Source organism: Sorghum bicolor, chromosome 3 (assembly GCF_000003195.3).
Source record: "Sorghum bicolor cultivar BTx623 chromosome 3, Sorghum_bicolor_NCBIv3, whole genome shotgun sequence".
Classification (NCBI taxonomy): domain Eukaryota; kingdom Viridiplantae; phylum Streptophyta; class Magnoliopsida; order Poales; family Poaceae; genus Sorghum; species Sorghum bicolor.
In genome coordinates this window covers 66826237-66844499 of record NC_012872.2, presented here as the reverse complement: position 1 = coordinate 66844499, position 18263 = coordinate 66826237, and the positions used below count along the sequence as shown (strand labels likewise).

Genomic DNA, 18263 nt, shown 5'->3' with positions numbered 1-18263 from the left:
CTTAATTCAGTCAAGAACAAGGGGAAAAAAGGAAAAATGTTGGGAGCAACACGAACTGCCAAGATCCAGAAAACTAGTAGTACAAAAATTAAAGACGACTTAACCTGTTGCCCGAGGAGATATCAAGTGAATCCACATTTCATATATCGGAAGTTCAGAACACGGGGAAATGCGGTACAGTGGCTCTAGAGTGATCGAACCCAACAACCTGTAACAATAAGCACTACCGATAAGACTACGAAACTAAGCACATGGGCCAGAATACTCTCGCCTCCCTCGATTTCTTGACCGCGACCCCAAGACTTTTGCCACGGCCACCAGCGGCGGGGGCACCTCTCAGCCGCCGAATCCGTAGAGGGTGCGGCCCTGGCGCTTGAGCGCGTATACGACGTCCATGGCGGTGACGGTCTTCCGGCGGGCGTGCTCCGTGTAGGTGACGGCGTCGCGGATGACGTTCTCGAGGAAGATCTTGAGCACGCCGCGGGTCTCCTCGTAGATGAGCCCCGAGATGCGCTTCACGCCGCCCCTCCTCGCCAGCCTCCGGATCGCCGGCTTCGTGATGCCCTGGATGTTGTCGCGGAGGACCTTCCGGTGACGCTTCGCGCCGCCCTTGCCCAGCCCCTTGCCGCCCTTGCCGCGCCCCGACATGGTCGCTCGAACTGGGAGGTGAGGTTTGGAATTGGGGATTTGGTGGGTGGGAAGAGATGAGTGCCTTCGGACGAAGGGGAAGGGATTTTATTTAAAAGGCCTGCGGTGGGGTGCGGAGGTAGCCTGCGCCGTTCGATGGGCACGAGACGGACGGCTGGAAACGAGAGTTGGGTAGATGCCGCGGATCGCTGACGTGGTGCAAGGCGCGGATCGCTGAGTTGGCTGCCGTGGGGCTGGGTTTTTCGGGGATCGGGCGTCCGGATTTTTGCCGTCTTTGATTCGCAAAAAATTTCAAGATTTCTCGTCACATCGAATTTTTGGATGTATACATGGAGCATTAAATATAGACGAAAATAAAAACTAATTGTACAGTTTATCTATAATTTATGAGATGAATCTTTTGAGCCTAGTTACTCTATGATTGGACAATGTTTGTTAAATAAAAACGAAAATACTACAGTAGCGAAAAACCAAAATTTTTGCAAACTATGGCCTTGTTTAGTTTGAGAAAAATTTTGGATTTCGCTACTGTAGCACTTTCGTTTGTTTGTGGCAAATATTATCCAATCATAGACTAACTAGGATCAAAAGATTTGTCTCGCAATTTACAGATAAACTGCGTAATTAGTTTTTGTTTTCGTCTATATTTAATGCTTAATGCATGTGCCGCAAGATTCGATGTGACGAGGAATCTTGAAAAATTTTGGAAACTAAACAAGGCCATATATCGATGAAGTTAGCGGTATGAAACGGAAATTGATATCTGACAGGTGGGGACATGGTTCGTCTTGATGGATTGATAGTTAGGCTACTCTCAATGCACAGTTTCATGGCACAGTTACCAAGACTCTAAACTAGATAACCGAGCCAGATGAGTTTCATGGGGATGAAACTCCTCTCTCATCTGATAAAACTCCTTCATTTAATGACTCTGCCAAGTCAGCAATTTTGCTTATGTGGCACCCTATTTAATGTGCATGACACTCTCATGAAACATGCATTGAGACTGGCCTTAGGCGGGATCATTTTCTTTTGGATCCAATTTTGGCGGGTGCAGCCTATGTTTAGCTAAAAAAATTCTAAAATTTTTCAAAATTCTCAATCACATAAAATCTTTAGACGCATTCATAGAGTATTAAATATAGGTAAAAATAACTAATTATACAAATTATTTGTAATTTGTAGGACAATTTTTTTTTAGCTTAGATAGTCTATGATTTGATAATAATTGTCAAATACAAACGTAGTCAAACCTAAAATTTTTCATTAAGGCCTTGTTTAGTTCCCACCAAAAATCAAAAAGTTTTCAAATCTTGCGGCACATGCATGAAGCATTATATATAGACGAAAACAAAAACTAATTACACGGTTTACCTGTAAATCGTGAGACGAATCTTTTGATCCTAGTTAGTCCATGATTGAACAATATTTACCACAAACAAACGAAAGTGCTACAGTATCGAAATTCAAAAACATTTCACATATAAACAAGGCCTAACTAAACAAGACCTTAAGTTGGTACGTGCATGCGCCTTTTAAGCCGTCACACTTTTAGAACGAGGATATTGTCAAGCAGTCGTTCATTCTGGTTGATGTTGTAGCTATCCTACGAACACCAACGCGGATCCAACATGATGATGTAGGCATGGCTTTTATTCTGTCAGGTCTGCTTACAGACTGCTAGATATGGCTCGTATCAGGGACAATGAGGGACCTGAAGCAAGCACCTCAGAGAATGCAGTATGGCGAAAAATCTGGAAGCTCAAGGTGCCACCAAAAGTTAAGGTATTCTGGTGGCGAATTGTCCATGAGTTTCTCCCTACTCGACAAATACTACACCACAGGCATGTGGAACCGATTGCGAACTGCGAAGTGTGTGGTGCAGATAAAAAGTCTATCAGACACTTTTTGATTGAGTGCTCGATCGCCAGGTCATTCTAGGAGCAGCTAAAAATAACCACTGGCGTCAAGCTCCCGTCCCTACATGGGGAGACTTGGGCACAAGATCTCGTTGAAGGAAGAGTTTGCACGGAGCTTGATCAAGCAACAATTATCACTGGCATGTACGCGCTCTGGATGCAGCGAAACAGACGAAGACATGGCGAGGCGTCTCCACCGATCCGAGTGGCTGTGCAATGGGCCGCAGACCTGGCTTATGACCTGGGTCAGGTCCCATCTTCGGCCGCCATTGATAGAACCGAGAGCTGAACTTAGGTGGGAACGACCACCTCAAGGGTGGATTAAGTGCAACACAGATGAAGCATTCTATGAACAAACTGGGCAAGAGGCTATGGGTGTGGTGCTGCGAGATGATGCTGGAGCTTTTGTGAGAGGCAGTGCCAAGTGGTATGATCATTGCCTGAATGCCCTCACTATGGAAGCTATTGCTTGTCGGGATAGCCTAGCCCTAGCGGCTCAATCTGGAGCTCAAAAGATTTGGCTTGAAACTAACTGCCAGCAGGTGGTGCAGCTTTGGCAAGCAGGAGCTAATCAGAGGTCGACCGCTGTAACGATCCTCCAGGAGATTCGGGAGCTTAGTTTACTTTTCCTTGATTTCAAGTTTTCATTTATTCCTAGGAATTGTAATAAGATAGCACATGCTTTAGCAAAACGGGTTACAGGTGACACACGAGCTGGGTGGTGGTCTTGTGCCCCGGCTTATGTGTTGGACCTGCTGTCCTCAGATTGTACTCATGCTCTTCCTTAATGAATGAATCTCCTTGGCCGTCAAAAAAAAAACTTTTAAAAGTTTTGTTAATAGATTTATTAAAAAATATTAATAACATTTATATCTTCAAATAAATGTATTGTAAAAATATATGCAATTATCATTTGAAGGCATATATATGCAATTATTGATCTAAGTATACTTATTGTGCATCATAAATATAAATAATCTTTTTGTATATGTTTAGTTGAAGTTGAGTACGTTTGACTCCATACGTCAAACGACTCCATGTGTGAGAATGATAGTTAAAAAGGAGACAAGAGTACACGGTATTCTGATGAAATGTTTAGTACCAGTCATACAACATCACGTCACAAACTGTGACGATACTATAAAAAATGTGTCAATTGTTTGGTTGATGACTCAACCAAGCCAACCACGCAAATTTGCATTATAAACGGATGTTGTACCAAAATCGATGCCTCAACCGTGGCACCGCCGCCACACCTTCGGTGTGGTTAGCGGTGGTCGGCAACCAAACATCCTTTAAGTGTAAATGTATGCAATTTTTCGAAGGTGGAGTATAGCTAGCAACCAACACCTCAAAACACACAAAAATATGGCATGTTCCGTCCTAACCATGTTCAAGATTAGAAGACAACACATAACCACTCTTGGGATGGGACTCGAGGCATCAGTTTTGCTCCATCTTGTAGGGACAGAGTGGATTTGGCGCCCTCCATGCATGTCTCCGCTGTTAAGTTCAACTACCGTATTTTCCTCCAACGAAGTGTTGGCAAGATCCAATAAAATTTGTCGGCTCTATGGTTTGATAACTTGTCTGGACTATGGAGGCAATCTGTCTAGCCTGCAGTTCATGCTATCATATAATGATCTCCATGGCTTCGGTTGAAGATACATTGTTTTCATTTTTCTCCATTCAACAATTAATCTTGGATCCATTAAGAGCACCTCTGTAATACATCATGTGAAGTACAGTCTGGAACGCGATACAACTTGAGACACAGGGAATCTTAGGGATGGTATTTTATAGAGTATGTGGTTTTAGAGATTTAGGTGGAGGAGTATGAATATCTGCGCAATGTGACTGCTACGGCATAAATTTAGCTAAGGCCTTGTTTAGTTCCCAAAAAATTTTGCAAAATTTTTCAGATTCCCCGTCACATCGAATCTTTAGACGCATGCATGGAGTATTAAATATAGATGAAAATAAAAACTAATTGCACAGTTTGGTCGAAATAGACGAGACGAATCTTTTGAGCCTAGTTAGTCCATGATTGGATAATTTTTGTCAAATACAAACGAAAGTGCTACTGTGTCGATTTTGCAAAATTTTTTGGAAGTAAACAAGGCCTAACTGATCTGTGTCAGGAAGACAAACAATGGTTGCTACAAAGAAAAAATAAAAGTTGCTACAAGAAAAATCAGGGGGGGTCAGTTACATGGTTGGATAGGTGCTCCGGATTCCAATCTAGAGACCAGAGAGGATCAAATGTGGAATCAAGGAGTGGATGAGGACTCAGGAGGCCAATAAGTACTATATGAGAAAGGATTTCGGCTCGGTGAGCTTGGATCTTGCAAGTTGGAGGGACAAATCAGTTTGTTCTGATGTTATCTTTCTATGATTTTTTTCTCTTGGCTAAGGGTTAAACTGGAGAATTTGGCACTAAACTAGTGCGAGTGCCGAGTGGTATGTCATTCGTGGTGCTAATGATTTAAACCGTCTTTAGACTACAGTTAAAAGACCAAACTTGGTCCTAAAACTAAAAAAAATGAGTTACAGGAAAAATTGGTACATATTAAGGCCTTGTTTAGTTCCAAATTTTTTTAAGATTATTCATCACATCGAATCTTTGTATATATGCATGGAGCATTAAATATAGAAGAAAATAAAAATTAATTGCACAGTATATTTGTAATTTGCGAGACGAATTTTTTAAGTCTAGTTATTCCGTAATTGTAAAATATTTGTCACATACAAACGAAAGTGCTACACTAGAAAAACTAAAAACTTTCGCGAACTGAACAAGGCTTAACTGCATTCAAGAGGATCAATCTGTAACGCAATAACACATATTGTTACAGAGAATCTGGCGTACATCAACAGGGCATGTTTGTTTCGTGCCTAAGCTTGTCAAGCCTAATTTTCAATAAATTGTGGCTGCCACATAAAGTGTGATGAGTAAAAACGAAGTCACATTTGTAATTAAGTTTGACACGAAAAAAATTTTATGACATGAGGGATAGAGCGTTAACAAAGTTTGGCACGCTAGTTATGACATTGAACCAACCAGCCGACAAAAAACTATATGTTTAAATTAAAAAAATCTTAAAGAGTCAAACCATCTTAAATTTGACCAAATTTATATGATAAAATAATAATATTTATAATACTAACTAAGTATTATTTGGTTCTTCATTAATTATATTTTTATAGTATATTTGTTTGATCTTATAAATCTTTATAATTTTTTTTATAATTTTAATCAAATTGAAATGTATTAACTCTTTAAAATTCTTAGAATGAGTTAGAGTTTGGGATGGAGGGAGTAATCTTTAGCGTGGTAAGATTTTATCGTGAACGAAAATAGCTACCGAAGCAAACATTTATCTGCTACAAATGGTGCCCGACTTCCGTTAACGCGACATAAATGGTGCCAATCGCATCGAATTGCCGCAGATAGCGAGGGCGCGCCATACTATTTTTGTTGCGGCAGGCCGCCCGCGCCCAGCCCCAGCCACAGCCACACGGCCCACACCCACCCACCCCCGCGCGCGGCGGGCGGCCACCCGCGGCGGCGCACCTGCCCGCGCCCCCCTATCTCGCCATGCCTTTCTCCATGGCCACCGCCTCGCCTCTTCTCGCTCCGGGGCCCTCCCGGCCCCGCTCCAACCCCCAACCTCGTGGCCAGCGCAGCGCAAGCAGGGGTAGCAGCAGTAGACGTGCTAGAGGAAGGTTTGGACGAATAGAAACTAGAGGCAAAGGTCGAGAAGGAGGAGGTGGACGGGATAAGGAGTGACGACGGAGGGAGCAGACCGCGATGCTGCGGCGCGCGGCGAGCAACGCCTACTCGTGGTGGTGGGCGAGCCACATCCGCAGCACGCAGTCCAAATGGCTCGACAACAATCTTCAAGGTAGTATCTTGCCCGCCACAATGCTTAAGAATAAATCCTCCACATAACACGAAGATATGAGAATTCGTGACCTACAACCTTTTAACGTAGTTGTAACCTTTTCTTGTGCGACAAATTTTCTCGCTATTATCTCTTTACAAGCAGAAAACGATTAGCATTTCTAATACCATGATACGAATGCGCATTATTTTTCTCACATTTTTTCAATGTATCTTTTGTTGTCTTTGCAGAGATGGAAACGAGGGTGAAGTCCATGATCAAACTCATAGAAATAAATGCTGACACTTTCGCAAAGAGGGCAGAGCTGTACTTCAAGAACAGGCCTGAGCTGATAAACCTCGTCGAGGAGACATATAGATCTTACCAGGCACTCGCTGATCGATGCGATCGGATATCAGGGGAGCTCCACAAGTCAAATCACACCATAGCAACTGCGTTTCCAGAGCAAGTACAACTCTCACTGCAAAATGACAATGGCGATGGATTCCCAAGGGGTATCACGGGGATCAATCTCAGCAAAGGAACTAGCCCAGCTCCAAAGAGGGCACAGACGCATAAGAGGATTACCTCTCAGATGAGCAAAGAAAAGGCACAAGAAGAGATTGAGATGCTCCAGAAGGAAATTTTGGTGTTACAAACCGAGAAAGAATTCTTCAAGAGCTTATATGAATCTTCACTGGATAAGTACTTGGATATTGAACGAAGGGCAACAGAGATGCAAGAGGAGGTATGGAGCTTGCAAGAGACTTATAATACCAGTGCAGTTATCGAAGACAATGAAGCTCGAGCTTTGATGGCTGCACGGGCCCTTATTTGCTGTGAGGATACACTGATTAACTTGCAAGATCAGCAAAAGCGATCATCTCAAGAGGCAAAAACAGAGTTCCAACGAGTCATGGACGCAAGAATGAAGCTAAAAGCTTTCAAAAGTGAGTGTGGGCACCCTGATAATCAAAAGGAGCTAAGTGATCAGCAATATGTAGTGACCAGCTCTGCACATCCATCTACAGAGAATAATGACTCCATCCCACAAGACCGTAGGCTCCAGCTGCAGGAAATATGCCAAAAGATCAAACTGCAGTTTGAGTTGTGCTCAGAGGCATCTGTAGTGCATCTAGCAGGAATGGTTGATGAATTTGTGGATAAGGTGATCGCACTAGAAATTGCAGTTACATCACAGAATTCTCAAATCAATAGAATGAGAGCTGAGGCAGATGAGCTGCACAAGCGTCTGAATAGTTTGGAGGAAGGGAAGGCAGGTTTAGTTGGGGATTCCAGCAAGTTGTCTGAGAGGTTGAGGCAAGTTGAGGAGGTGCTGCAAACAATTCAGCGGATTGAGAAGTCTGTGCACACTGAAAATAGAAATATTCACAGACAATTAACTGATGCATGCAACAGTCTTACTGATTTAGTGGAGAAGGTGGATGCTCCTCTGAGCGAAGAAACAGTAGATTCATCTGAAGGGTCTAAAGGAATTGCTTCCGAAGAAGATGCAGATAAGCCTAGCACACTCTCTGATCCATTTCAAGCCGATTCAGGCACTGCAGGTAAATTGATGGATGAAGACTCATTGGACTCATTTGATATCTCTAGTGAGGCACAGGAAGAAGAGGCAGATGGCACCTTAGGGTGGCAACAAGTAGTTTTGAACAGGTTAGAGGGCAAGGATAAAATCCTCTTAAAAGATTACGCATCCATCCTTCGGAACTGCAAAGATACAAAGAAGCAGCTTTCAGAAATAGAGAAGAAAAATCGAGAATATCATCTTGAGGCTATGTCAGAAATGAAAGAGTTAAAGAGTGCCAATGTAACAAAAGATGATGAGATTCGCTCTCTTAGGCGAATGTTGAGCTCCTTACAGTACAAGATCAACACCTATCCAATTCAGTGTGTTGAGAAGTCTGAAGAATCATCCAAAGCAAACAATGATCCTTGCCTAGAAGACAAAGAGATTGGTGAGATAGAAGAATACATGAAGAATTGCCAAAATGAAGAACCACATGTTTCTTCGTTAGAGGAGAAATTCAGAGAAGAAATTAGCAAAGTATTAGAGGAAAGCGTGGACTTCTGGTTGAGGTTTAGTACATCGTATCGTTATATCCAGAAATTCCAAAAATCATTTGATAAAGCGAAAGCTGAAGTGGATAGACTTACTGATGCAAAAGCTCAGGAGGGCTTAGACACTGGTTCTGCTGGTCAGTCTGTTAGAAAACAAGAGTCGGCTGCCCTTGAAAAGAAACTCCGTGACTTGAGTACTGATCTTCAAGTTTGGTTGGAAAAGAATGTGCTGTTACAGGAGGAGCTTGAGAGTAGATTTTCACTGCTGTGTAGCATACAAGAGGAGATATCTAAGGTCACAACATTGGATCGAACCGATGAAGCCCACTTCACTCCTTTCCAGGCTGCAAAGTTCCAAGGTGAGGTAAGTAATATGAAGCAAGAGAATAACAAGGTCACCAAAGAGCTGCAGGCTGGGCTTGACCATGTAAGAGGCCTCCAAGTGGAAATTGGGAGGACTATTTTGAAGCTCAGAGACAATATTGAACTCTCCATTGGGAGAAGCAACCGAGCACAGAAGAACTTCAGATCTCTATCAGCGAAGGCCGGGGTACCTCTACGAACTTTCTTATTTGGTTCTAAGCCGAAAAAGGCATCGTTATTTTCATGTATGCCTGCGATGCCAAAGCCAGTTTCTGACATGAGGCCAGGGCATTTTAGATAAGACCGGGTAGAGTGTCAGCTAATTTTTTCTTTTGTTTGATATGAGGCTTCTCTGTAAACATGTTAATTTTGATTGAATGCTTAGTCTTTGTAGGTTTTAAACCGGAAAGGATCATGTAACCAACTTAATTTTTTCACTGATTTGGTCAGTGATGTGTAATCTGTAGTCCTGTACATCCTTACTGCCAAAACACTAGAAGAATCTGACATGCAAATGTATAACGCCACACTCATTTATGCCACTGCTGTGACTTTTGGGTGGGATAGTGTTGTAATGTGTTCAGTTGAAAACTTGAGTTGTTAAATCCTAACATCAGTTTGTTATTTGCCTACCCACTAGAAAAAGTAGTGGTGCAACTATTTGCAAGTTGACCATCTTTGAGAAAGTTTGGTCTTGTGGTGCATTGTACAAGCTTGTCAATCAAATGTTGCTATCAGTGATTTATTTTTCCATTTTCAAGTTCTTTTAGGTAATTAACTATCATGGATGAATAACACACCTCGGCGAGGTGTAAAATATATGTTGGTAAATGAGAAATAGGTTATGCATTTAGTCAAATCAAATGTCAATCTACTCTCCCAAACAACACTCGGAGCTATTAGTTTGAAGCTTCACATATTCTTGTCGTTTCTGATGGTGACATTCATCATTATCCGGTGACCTTTTCTGGCAGGATTTTGGCGAAGCTTCATGATTTGATCATCGATCTTGCTTTCAGGTGACAATGTCATTGTGCATTCAGGGCATCCATAAAGTTGCAATGTTATAGAGATAAGTGTGCGAAAGCTTCGTCATGTTTGGTTGATGTCTGATCCAAACTTAGCTTGGGTGTGTTGTCTGATTCCATTGACATCTGTAAAAGAAGTCATGTTCTGCAATAGAAATGGCACTGCATGTGTCTTTCTTCTATTACTTTCTTTCTTATTTAACAAAATTTTGTAGGTTTTCCCGTTTCATTGAGAAAGTAAGGAAGAAAGAGATGGCTGAGGCTATCCTCTAAGGAATATAAACCTAATTGAGATGAGTCTGGTAAGTTCACCTGTTATACATTTGAAAAAGCTTTTGATACAAGATTAACTGTCATCAGATTTTGATGTGTATAACAATCATTCAGACAGTCCATCTTATGTGTCAGAGATAAACGATCCAGAAGTTCAAATGCTTATGCATTGGTTGTACGGATTCACCACCTAAAGGAAGAAAATAGGGTGTACTTAGCATCGTGATTTGCAATAATAATTGAATATGCTAGCCAAATAGGATAAAAGTTGTCACGAAGAACTTGGAATATAATGAGAGGGCATGTTTTGGGGAGATAACTAGGGCCTTGTTTAGTTCTTTGCCGAAATTTTTTCGGGACACCGTAGCACTTTCGTTTGTTTGTGGTAAAAGATTCGTCTCGTAAATTTCGATCAAACCGTGTAATTAGTTTTTAATTTTGTTTATATTTAATATTCCATGCATACGTCTAAAGATTCGATGTGACGGGAAATCTTGAAAAGTTTTTGGATTTTGAGTGGAAGTAAACAAGGCCTAGCATTAATTTTGCGAATGTATCACAGGGAAAAAGCGCAATAAAGCTAAACCAGTAAAAGAAGTACTACTTCACGCTAGAAACTGCATAGAAGTTACTGTGAAAATGTTAGGGGGGTGAGGTGGGGGGAGGACAGAGGACTGTTGTAGTCCCATCTGCTCTGCCCCATGCACGTTTTGCCTGATGTGGAACAATTCCTCTTATCTTAAACAGGCTTGCTCAGTGTTTTCTTCTGCTACAAGAGGTAAGGCCTTGTTTAGATGTGAAAAAAATTTAGATTTCGCTACTGTAACATTTTCGTTTGTTTGTGGTAAATATTGTCCAATCATAGACTAATTAGGGTCAAAAGATTCGTCTCGCGATTTACAGTCAAACTGTGTGATTAGTTTTTATTTTGTCTATATTTAATGCTTCATGCATGTGCCGTAAGATTCGATGTGACAGAGAATCTTGAAAACTTTTTGGATTTCGGGGTGAACTAAACAAGGCCAAGTGGTGAGGTATCTCCCTGTTTTTTTCTGGTCCAATGCAAACTGTGTAGCATTGAGCCCTACAAGATCTTTGACAATGACGCATATCTTTCATATCAAACTGTCTTGGAATATTTCAGTAAAGCATCTCATGTTCGTCTAACACCAGCACTACGTCTTATGGGGCTACACGGACCTTTGTTCTGCAGGACTATTGGGACCTTACTGTAGCGAATGAAGATAAGGGCTGTTTGCAAAGCTCGAGCTGCTTCTGAGTTAAGCTTAGCCGAATCGCAACAGAAGGCTGTAGTCCAAAGAAGCATATCTCTGTCTAACTACAGTAACTATTCTACACCTTTGGTTTCAAGCTGCATTTCAGGTTTGTGCTCCTGTATTCACAGTAACTGGATGGATCTATGCAAGTGAAGTCAACACAGGTAGGAGTACTGGGAGGAGTGCATCGTTGTCTGTGCAAGTCAATGTCTAACAGTCCTGTGCTCTCAAAAACTGTTAAAGTAGTGTTGACTCGTTATGGTCGCATTCTCTTATCTGACGGTGAAAGACCATCCTGTCTATACTGCAGTGGAAACCAAAACACTGCGAACTTCATTTTCAGAAGGTTCACGCACACAAAAATATCTTTGGAGATCAGTTAACCAGAGGCGCAGTACCTCATTGATCCCATTTTATTTTATATAGAAAGGGACACTGGCATCAAGCTCCTTGGGTTTTGTTAATCGACGTATACTTAGACCTTAGTTGGAGCATATTCGCTAGCTTGTGACACCTAATTTTCATTCTCCTAATTGTTAACTTCAGAATGACCTTTTTTTTTCTATCAAAGGGGTTAGAATATGTCTCTTTTGTTTAGGAAGGAAGAGCATCTGCCTTCCAATAGCGCCTTAATTTCCTATATAAAAGGACAAAACAACTTGTCGAGCAACTATTGCCCAATTCCTCATAATTCAGCTGTAAATTTGTGGGTTTGATGCTCTTCGGTCATGCAGACTAGTCTAGATATAATCTTATAATAATGGTCAAATTGTAGCACAGCGTGAAAGTAAAGTTCAAAGTTTGACCAAGGGTAAAACTGCTCGCTCGCCACATATTTTGGAACAAAAAAATATATATATAATGCTGTATTATGATGTCCAACCGCCTCACTCACCCGTCGGATTCTACATGGGCTGCTCTGCATCTTCGACGGTGAGTTGCTACAAAATAGGTAAATGTTTATCCTGCTTCTTTCGGTTGCATTACTGTTGTACAGTAACATGTTATAAGAGATCGGATGGCTCAGATCACTCGACGGTGCTTCACACATAATTATGCCCGGAGACATCTATTTCGCGTATCTATCCTATCCATCAATCACATTTCCTAGTTCCTACCTTCAAAATTTAAATGGTACAATGTTCAACTATTGAAGCTTTGATCTGACTGCACAGACACATTCCCAGGAGCAGTACAATTATACTGCCGCGATAAGATTTTTTTGGGTGTTAGGGGTGACCCCGCCACCTTTCAGCGCACAGCGCCCTGCACTAGCACTAGCAACAGCAGAAGAGAATACACGGCAAGCCTGAAGCCTCCCCCTCCACTTCTTATACGCGCACCCCTCCCTCTCAAACTCCCCCCAAGGCTTTTCCAAACCCGAAAACCACAGTCGGCGCAAAGCCCCAAGGCTTTTCCACGTCCAAAAGCCATGTTCCGCCAGTCCTCCTCCTCCTCCGCGTCCTCCTACAGCGACGCGCTCATGCACCACCACGCCGCGAGCTTCTCCGCCGCCGCCGCGGCGCTGTCCGTCACGGTCCCGGCGCAGATCCCCCGGGCAGGCGGGTACCTCGACGGCGGCGGCAATGTTGGCGCCTTCTCGTCGCCGCCGTCGTCCGGCTACTCCTCCTCGTTCCCGTCGTCGTACTACAACTACAACAGCATCCAGAGGAGCATCAGCTCGCACTCGCTCCCGATGCACCTCCAGCTGGCCGACGTGTCCCTCGGCGGCGTCGGCGGTGGCAGCGGCAGCGGCTTCTACTCGCCGTCTTCGCCGTCCACGCACCAGCTCACGACGCTGCCGCCGCTCTCGTCCTCCCCGTCCTCCTCCTCCGGCGAATTCTTTGAGTTCACCTCTTCGTGCCCCGTCCGCCGCGTCTTCAGCACCGGCGATCTCCAGGTACCGCGTCCATGCATCGTGCATCTCGACGAACCTGGCTGGCACATAATTCATCGGACCTGCATCCAATCCAAGGTAATAAATGAAACAAAAAAAAAACTGAAACTCTGCTGATGTGCTGCCAAAATGAACAGGGGATGAACGGGTCGTCGCCGCCACGCCCGGTGCCGTCGGGCGACGGCTGCGGCCAAGAGGGAGGTGGGCCGTTCTCACAGAAGGTCGGCCGGTACAGCGCCGAGGAAAGGAAAGAGCGGATCGAGCGCTACAGAGTCAAACGGCACCAGAGAAACTTCAACAAGAAGATCACTGTAATTGATCGCATCTCCTTCCCCTGCAAATGATTCAATTTCTTCTGTCGCCGCCGAACTCTCTCTTCAAACATCCATCCATTCGTGTCAGCTAACGTCTGATCACTCGTTGCTGGTCCCCGCAGTACGCCTGCAGGAAGACGCTGGCGGACAGCCGCCCGCGGGTGAAGGGCCGGTTCGCGAGGAACGGCGAGACCGACGGAGAGGCCGACGAGCGCGAGGCGTCCGACAACAGCTACGAGTACGGATGCAGCCACAACGAGCTCAGCAGCAACGGCAACACCTACAGCGCGGGCAGCTGCTACGACGGCGGCCACTACAGCAATAGGCCGAACGGCGCCGGCGGCAACAGCAACGGCGCCGTCTCAGCATTCAGCGGTGCCGGCGGCAATAACAGCAACGGCGCCGGCGGCGACAATGGCGAGTGGTGGTGGCGGGCGCCGGGCGCCGCCGCGGCCGACGACGAGGTGCAGCGGCAGCAGCGGCAGGTCGTCGGCTTCGACGACGAAGAGGAGCTCTGGGCGACCCTCGGCGACATGCTGTCGGTGAACCTGGCCTCGTAGGGCGAGTGATCGCGGAGGCAGGCCAGTCACCAGTCACTAGCGCCGATCGAGCAGCCCCGGCCCGCCAGGGGGGATGGAGCGAACGCGACGTGGCGTTGGTGGCCGGTGGGGTCCGGTGCACGCGCGAGCACTCAAGAGCTCCGCTCCGCTCGATCGGGGCGCGGGTGCGCGGCGCAGTGCGGTGTGGTGAAGAGGTCTGGTCGGCGTCGTTGACCTTCCCCTTGTGTATGATTGATTGCCTTGTAAACTTTTAGCCAGAGACATCATGAAGCAGCAACAACAACAACAAAAAAAAGTTCGAAAACATCGTCCCGTCGTCTCTAATATCATGTGACACTGACAACAGCTTGTGCTCCGTGAGATCCGTGTCACTTCCAAAAAGCTGCTTGAATTAGCCTGACTGCCTGAGGATTAACCTTGGTACCGTGCTGCTTAGAGCTAATATAAGCTCCCGTGACAATGTTCTTGCTCGCCTTTCTCGATCGCGCCCAATTTTGCAGGTCGATCGTAGTAGTTTTCGTTGTGCCTGTCTGCTGGCACCGCACTTGTTTAAGGGCCTGTTTAGATTGAGAACGAAAATTTTTTGATGTCACATCGGATATGTCGGAAGGATGTCGGGAGGGGTTTTTAGAAACTAATAAAAAAACAAATTACATAGCTCGTCAGAAAACTGCAAGACAAATTTATTAAGCATAATTAATCTATCATTAGCATATGTGGGTTACTGTAGCACTTAAGGCTAATCATGGAGTAACTAGGCTTAAAAGATTCGCCTCGCGATTCTCAACTAAACTGTGTAATTAGTTTATTTTTTTATCTACATTTAATGTTCCATGCATGTGTCCAAAGATTCGATGGGATGGATGAAAAAATTTTGGGTGGGTAACTAAACAGGGCCTAAGACCTCTTTTTGTTGTTGTTGTGAACAGCACTTGTTTAAGACTTGAAAATGGAGCCGTGTCATATGATCCGTCAGTGATGACAGGATATGACAAGTCATGTCAGAGCAAGTATTATAATGGGCTGTAAGCTGGCTAAATGCTAAGGTGGAGGAGAGAAGAGAAGAGAGAGAAGAAGCGGGCTATAAGCTTACAGCCAGCTTAGGCACAGGACCAAGAAACTTTGTGAGAGAGACAAGTAGGCCATATATTAATAGTAAATAGCTAACTATTGTATGGGTGGACTGGGAGAAGGCTGTAACAAACCTTACAACCAGCAAATGAGCTGTATTATTAATCTCGCTCTCACGGCAGTTTGCTCACTTGGCTGGCCTACCTCCCTCCCTAACCACACCACACCCGTGGGGGCTACGACTTCTCCCGGTGCTGCGGGAGATGGATGGCAGGTGGCATTGCAATTGCAATGCAATGGCACAGTCAAAGGGGGCCGGGCCGGCCGGGGGTGGAGATCACTGTCGCGGCGTCGTGAACGCGGGCGAGGCGTCCGTGACGCGCAACCAACCTTCCCGCCCGGCTTTTGGAGGTGTTTCAGCTTCTTCAGTCACTTCAATGGCCGTCTCGTCCGTCTCGGCCTCTCGGGGATGTTCGATCCCATTGGCTTGCCCGCGCACACGGCGCACCACACGTGACTGGCAGCTAACTCGATCGACTCCAGTCGCCGCGGGATTGGTAAATTCAGTAGCTGTTCGGTATGGGTCGTGTCAGCATCTGCATTTGTCTGGGTTGGGTCGATAATTTGCGTATTTAACGATGAGAAATATGACTAGAGAAAGTGCTAGAAAAAATATATGACTAGACAACGCGCGAAATGTCCTTCGGAGCAACTTTACTCGCAAGGCGGCATAGCACGGGTAGTTAGCTTTATTTCGTCGTTATAATGTTTGAAGTTTTGTAATTTGAAAATGAGCTTTTATATAATTGGTCCACACTTCATATGCCCACATTGTATCTATTGGCGCAAATTTCAATGTAGCTATTGTCAATTAATTTCTTAGTTTAAAGTTACCGTCACTTCTCTCTATCTTTTTTTTTTCTTTTTCCCTACTTACTCCGTCTATCCCTACTAAATAAATTCCTAGATTTATTTTAAGTGAAACTTTTATACTTTGATCGAATTTCTAGAAAAATCTATCCAAATTTATGACAGCAAAATTTAATAAGCATATATATTATACATGAACTCTTAGTTTAAATCTAACGCGTTAGATCTTTATAAATTCAATGATGTATTTTTTTTTCTGTAAACAATCTCTTAGTTTCTTAACCTTGTCGGCAGTACTAGCATCCTTACCGGTTGAAATACAGATAGTCGGCATAGTACGGAAATACGCCTTGCTTGCTTGAGCATGACTCCCCCTGATTCTAGCATTTTTATTCTTTCCTATATGTCCCTATATATGGCATAAGGAAGCATACATAAATAGAAAATAAAATGAAAGAAAGGAAAAAGAAATTCGTCTCAGATTTTTCAGTCAAGATAAGCTGAAAGGGTGAAAGTTATCACAAACCGATTGCTCCGAAAGGAAAAATTCGATTCCTCACGAGAGCTGAAAAATGCAATTAATCCCTACTAGTAGTAGCAGTACCACCAGCTTTTGACCACTCGAAGCATCACGCAAAAATTTTATCGTCAGGGAATAACTTAAAGCAGCTATCAATTGCGCCTCCAGATGTAGCAGGACAAAGAAATGCATGTAAAGGGACATTCAGGCAGGGAAGAGGAAGAGGAAGACAAGGGCATGCACTGAGGCACCCAACGGGAGAGCGAAAGAATTCAGTTCCAATCCTTGCCGATATCTGGAGTATATTTTTCTCAAGCGTGATCTTGGGAATCATCCATCCAACTATCCAAGAGATAGAAGAAATGGGGGCAAAAAAAAAAACTTTTGGGCGATTGCAACGGGCACCATCATCCATCCAGTACACCGATCAAGGACAGGATACCGTAAAGATGAGTCAAACGGGAATAAGAACTACAACTCTGCAAGCAAGTGTGTGTTCTTGCGTCTCACAATGATTAGGGTTCAGAAGAGCGACGGAGAAGCCTCTCCATGCATGCTTTCAAGGGGTACGGTAGAGGTGCTAATGCAATACAAGATGAAGCGGACAGACTAAAGAGGCCAATTATGTTAATGGCTCTTGCACTTAGCAGAAGGCTAGCTAAACTGCCTCGATCTCTGAATCTCTCCCAGTTGTATTCCGATGACGACAAAGCTGTCATTTTCTTGACTGTCAAAGGAGGAGGTTAATTTCGACGGTCATTCGTTCCTTACTGTCAGTCAAAAAGGTAAGGTAAAATAAGCCAAACTCACCCGCATCGGCATATATACGGCATGTGACGATGGCGAGATTCAGCATTAACATGCAGGAACTCAATTCAAACTCTTGGTGCAGTTAACATGTCCATGATTGACATGCTTTTGCATGTGTGACAGTGGGGTTCATGTGATCAGTTGCTAGGATAATTACATCATGAGAGTGACTGATGCGTCTTTGCACTTGCAAGGCGGTCTGTCGACTGTCTCCCTACTGCTATAATTCACCTACTGACCTTTTTTCTAGCATAAGACATTCTGAAACTCTAGCACATCACATGAAGGCCATTACAGTACAGGCCAGTTTCTTTCGGCTGGCACGTAAGTTTCCAAGGGGAGATGTTTTTCAAGTCATCGACGACGCGTAGGGTAGGAATTGGCAAAAGGGGTTAGAATTGGGCTAGGACGAAGAGAACCCTAAAATTAAGGGCGCACTAATTCCCCCCACTCGGCCACTCTGGTCAGTATTTTAGAGGAGGCAGCAGCAGACTGCATCTTTCATTAATTCTTTCTCGCTGCTGCCTCTGCCTCTTTGGAATTTCTAGCTTTAGCCAAGGCTATCTCAGCTCTCTTCCTTTCCCTCATCTCCCTAGAGGCGGGGAGTGTGGCTGCCGATTCTTTGTCGGCCGGTAACAGGGGTGCTTTGCGCAGATAATCTTTGTTAACCAGCTATGATTTCGGTTGCGTGCAATCAGTACTGCTTCGTTCTTGAATTCTTGTTTTGATGCTCCAGTTCATCAGCTTTTT

The 18263-nt window shown here is 44.2% G+C and overlaps 3 protein-coding genes across 3 annotated transcripts; 2 read left to right on the top strand and 1 right to left on the bottom strand.

Moving 5' to 3' along the window:
* LOC8085439 (histone H4) lies at nucleotides 85-718 on the bottom strand. The gene has a single exon (XM_002456551.2). It carries the CDS (start codon nucleotides 646-648, stop codon nucleotides 337-339), a length of 312 nt encoding a protein of 103 aa, XP_002456596.1. The 5' UTR covers nucleotides 649-718; the 3' UTR covers nucleotides 85-336.
* Nucleotides 6114-9517, top strand: LOC8085437 (protein NETWORKED 2A). Its single transcript, XM_002458680.2, has 2 exons — nucleotides 6114-6472; nucleotides 6703-9517. Exons 1-2 carry the CDS (start codon nucleotides 6379-6381, stop codon nucleotides 9192-9194), a joined length of 2586 nt encoding a protein of 861 aa, XP_002458725.1. The 5' UTR covers nucleotides 6114-6378; the 3' UTR covers nucleotides 9195-9517.
* LOC8057761 lies at nucleotides 12400-14566 on the top strand. The gene is made up of 3 exons (XM_002458679.2): nucleotides 12400-13371; nucleotides 13506-13679; nucleotides 13805-14566. The coding sequence occupies exons 1-3, from the start codon at nucleotides 12904-12906 to the stop codon at nucleotides 14240-14242; spliced, it is 1080 nt and encodes a 359-aa protein (XP_002458724.1). The 5' UTR covers nucleotides 12400-12903; the 3' UTR covers nucleotides 14243-14566.

Bases quoted from the DNA above. Each gene is read 5' to 3' on its own strand.
- LOC8085439 (XM_002456551.2), bottom strand. From the start codon at position 648: ATGTCGGGGCGCGGCAAGGGCGGCAAGGGGCTGGGCAAGGGCGGCGCG.
- LOC8085437 (XM_002458680.2), top strand. From the start codon at position 6,379: ATGCTGCGGCGCGCGGCGAGCAACGCCTACTCGTGGTGGTGGGCGAGC. The intron at 6,473-6,702 runs GTAGTATCTTGC...TTGTCTTTGCAG, and splicing joins GCTCGACAACAATCTTCAAG to AGATGGAAACGAGGGTGAAG.
- LOC8057761 (XM_002458679.2), top strand. From the start codon at position 12,904: ATGTTCCGCCAGTCCTCCTCCTCCTCCGCGTCCTCCTACAGCGACGCG. The intron at 13,372-13,505 runs GTACCGCGTCCA...CAAAATGAACAG, and splicing joins TCAGCACCGGCGATCTCCAG to GGGATGAACGGGTCGTCGCC. The intron at 13,680-13,804 runs GTAATTGATCGC...TGGTCCCCGCAG, and splicing joins ACTTCAACAAGAAGATCACT to TACGCCTGCAGGAAGACGCT.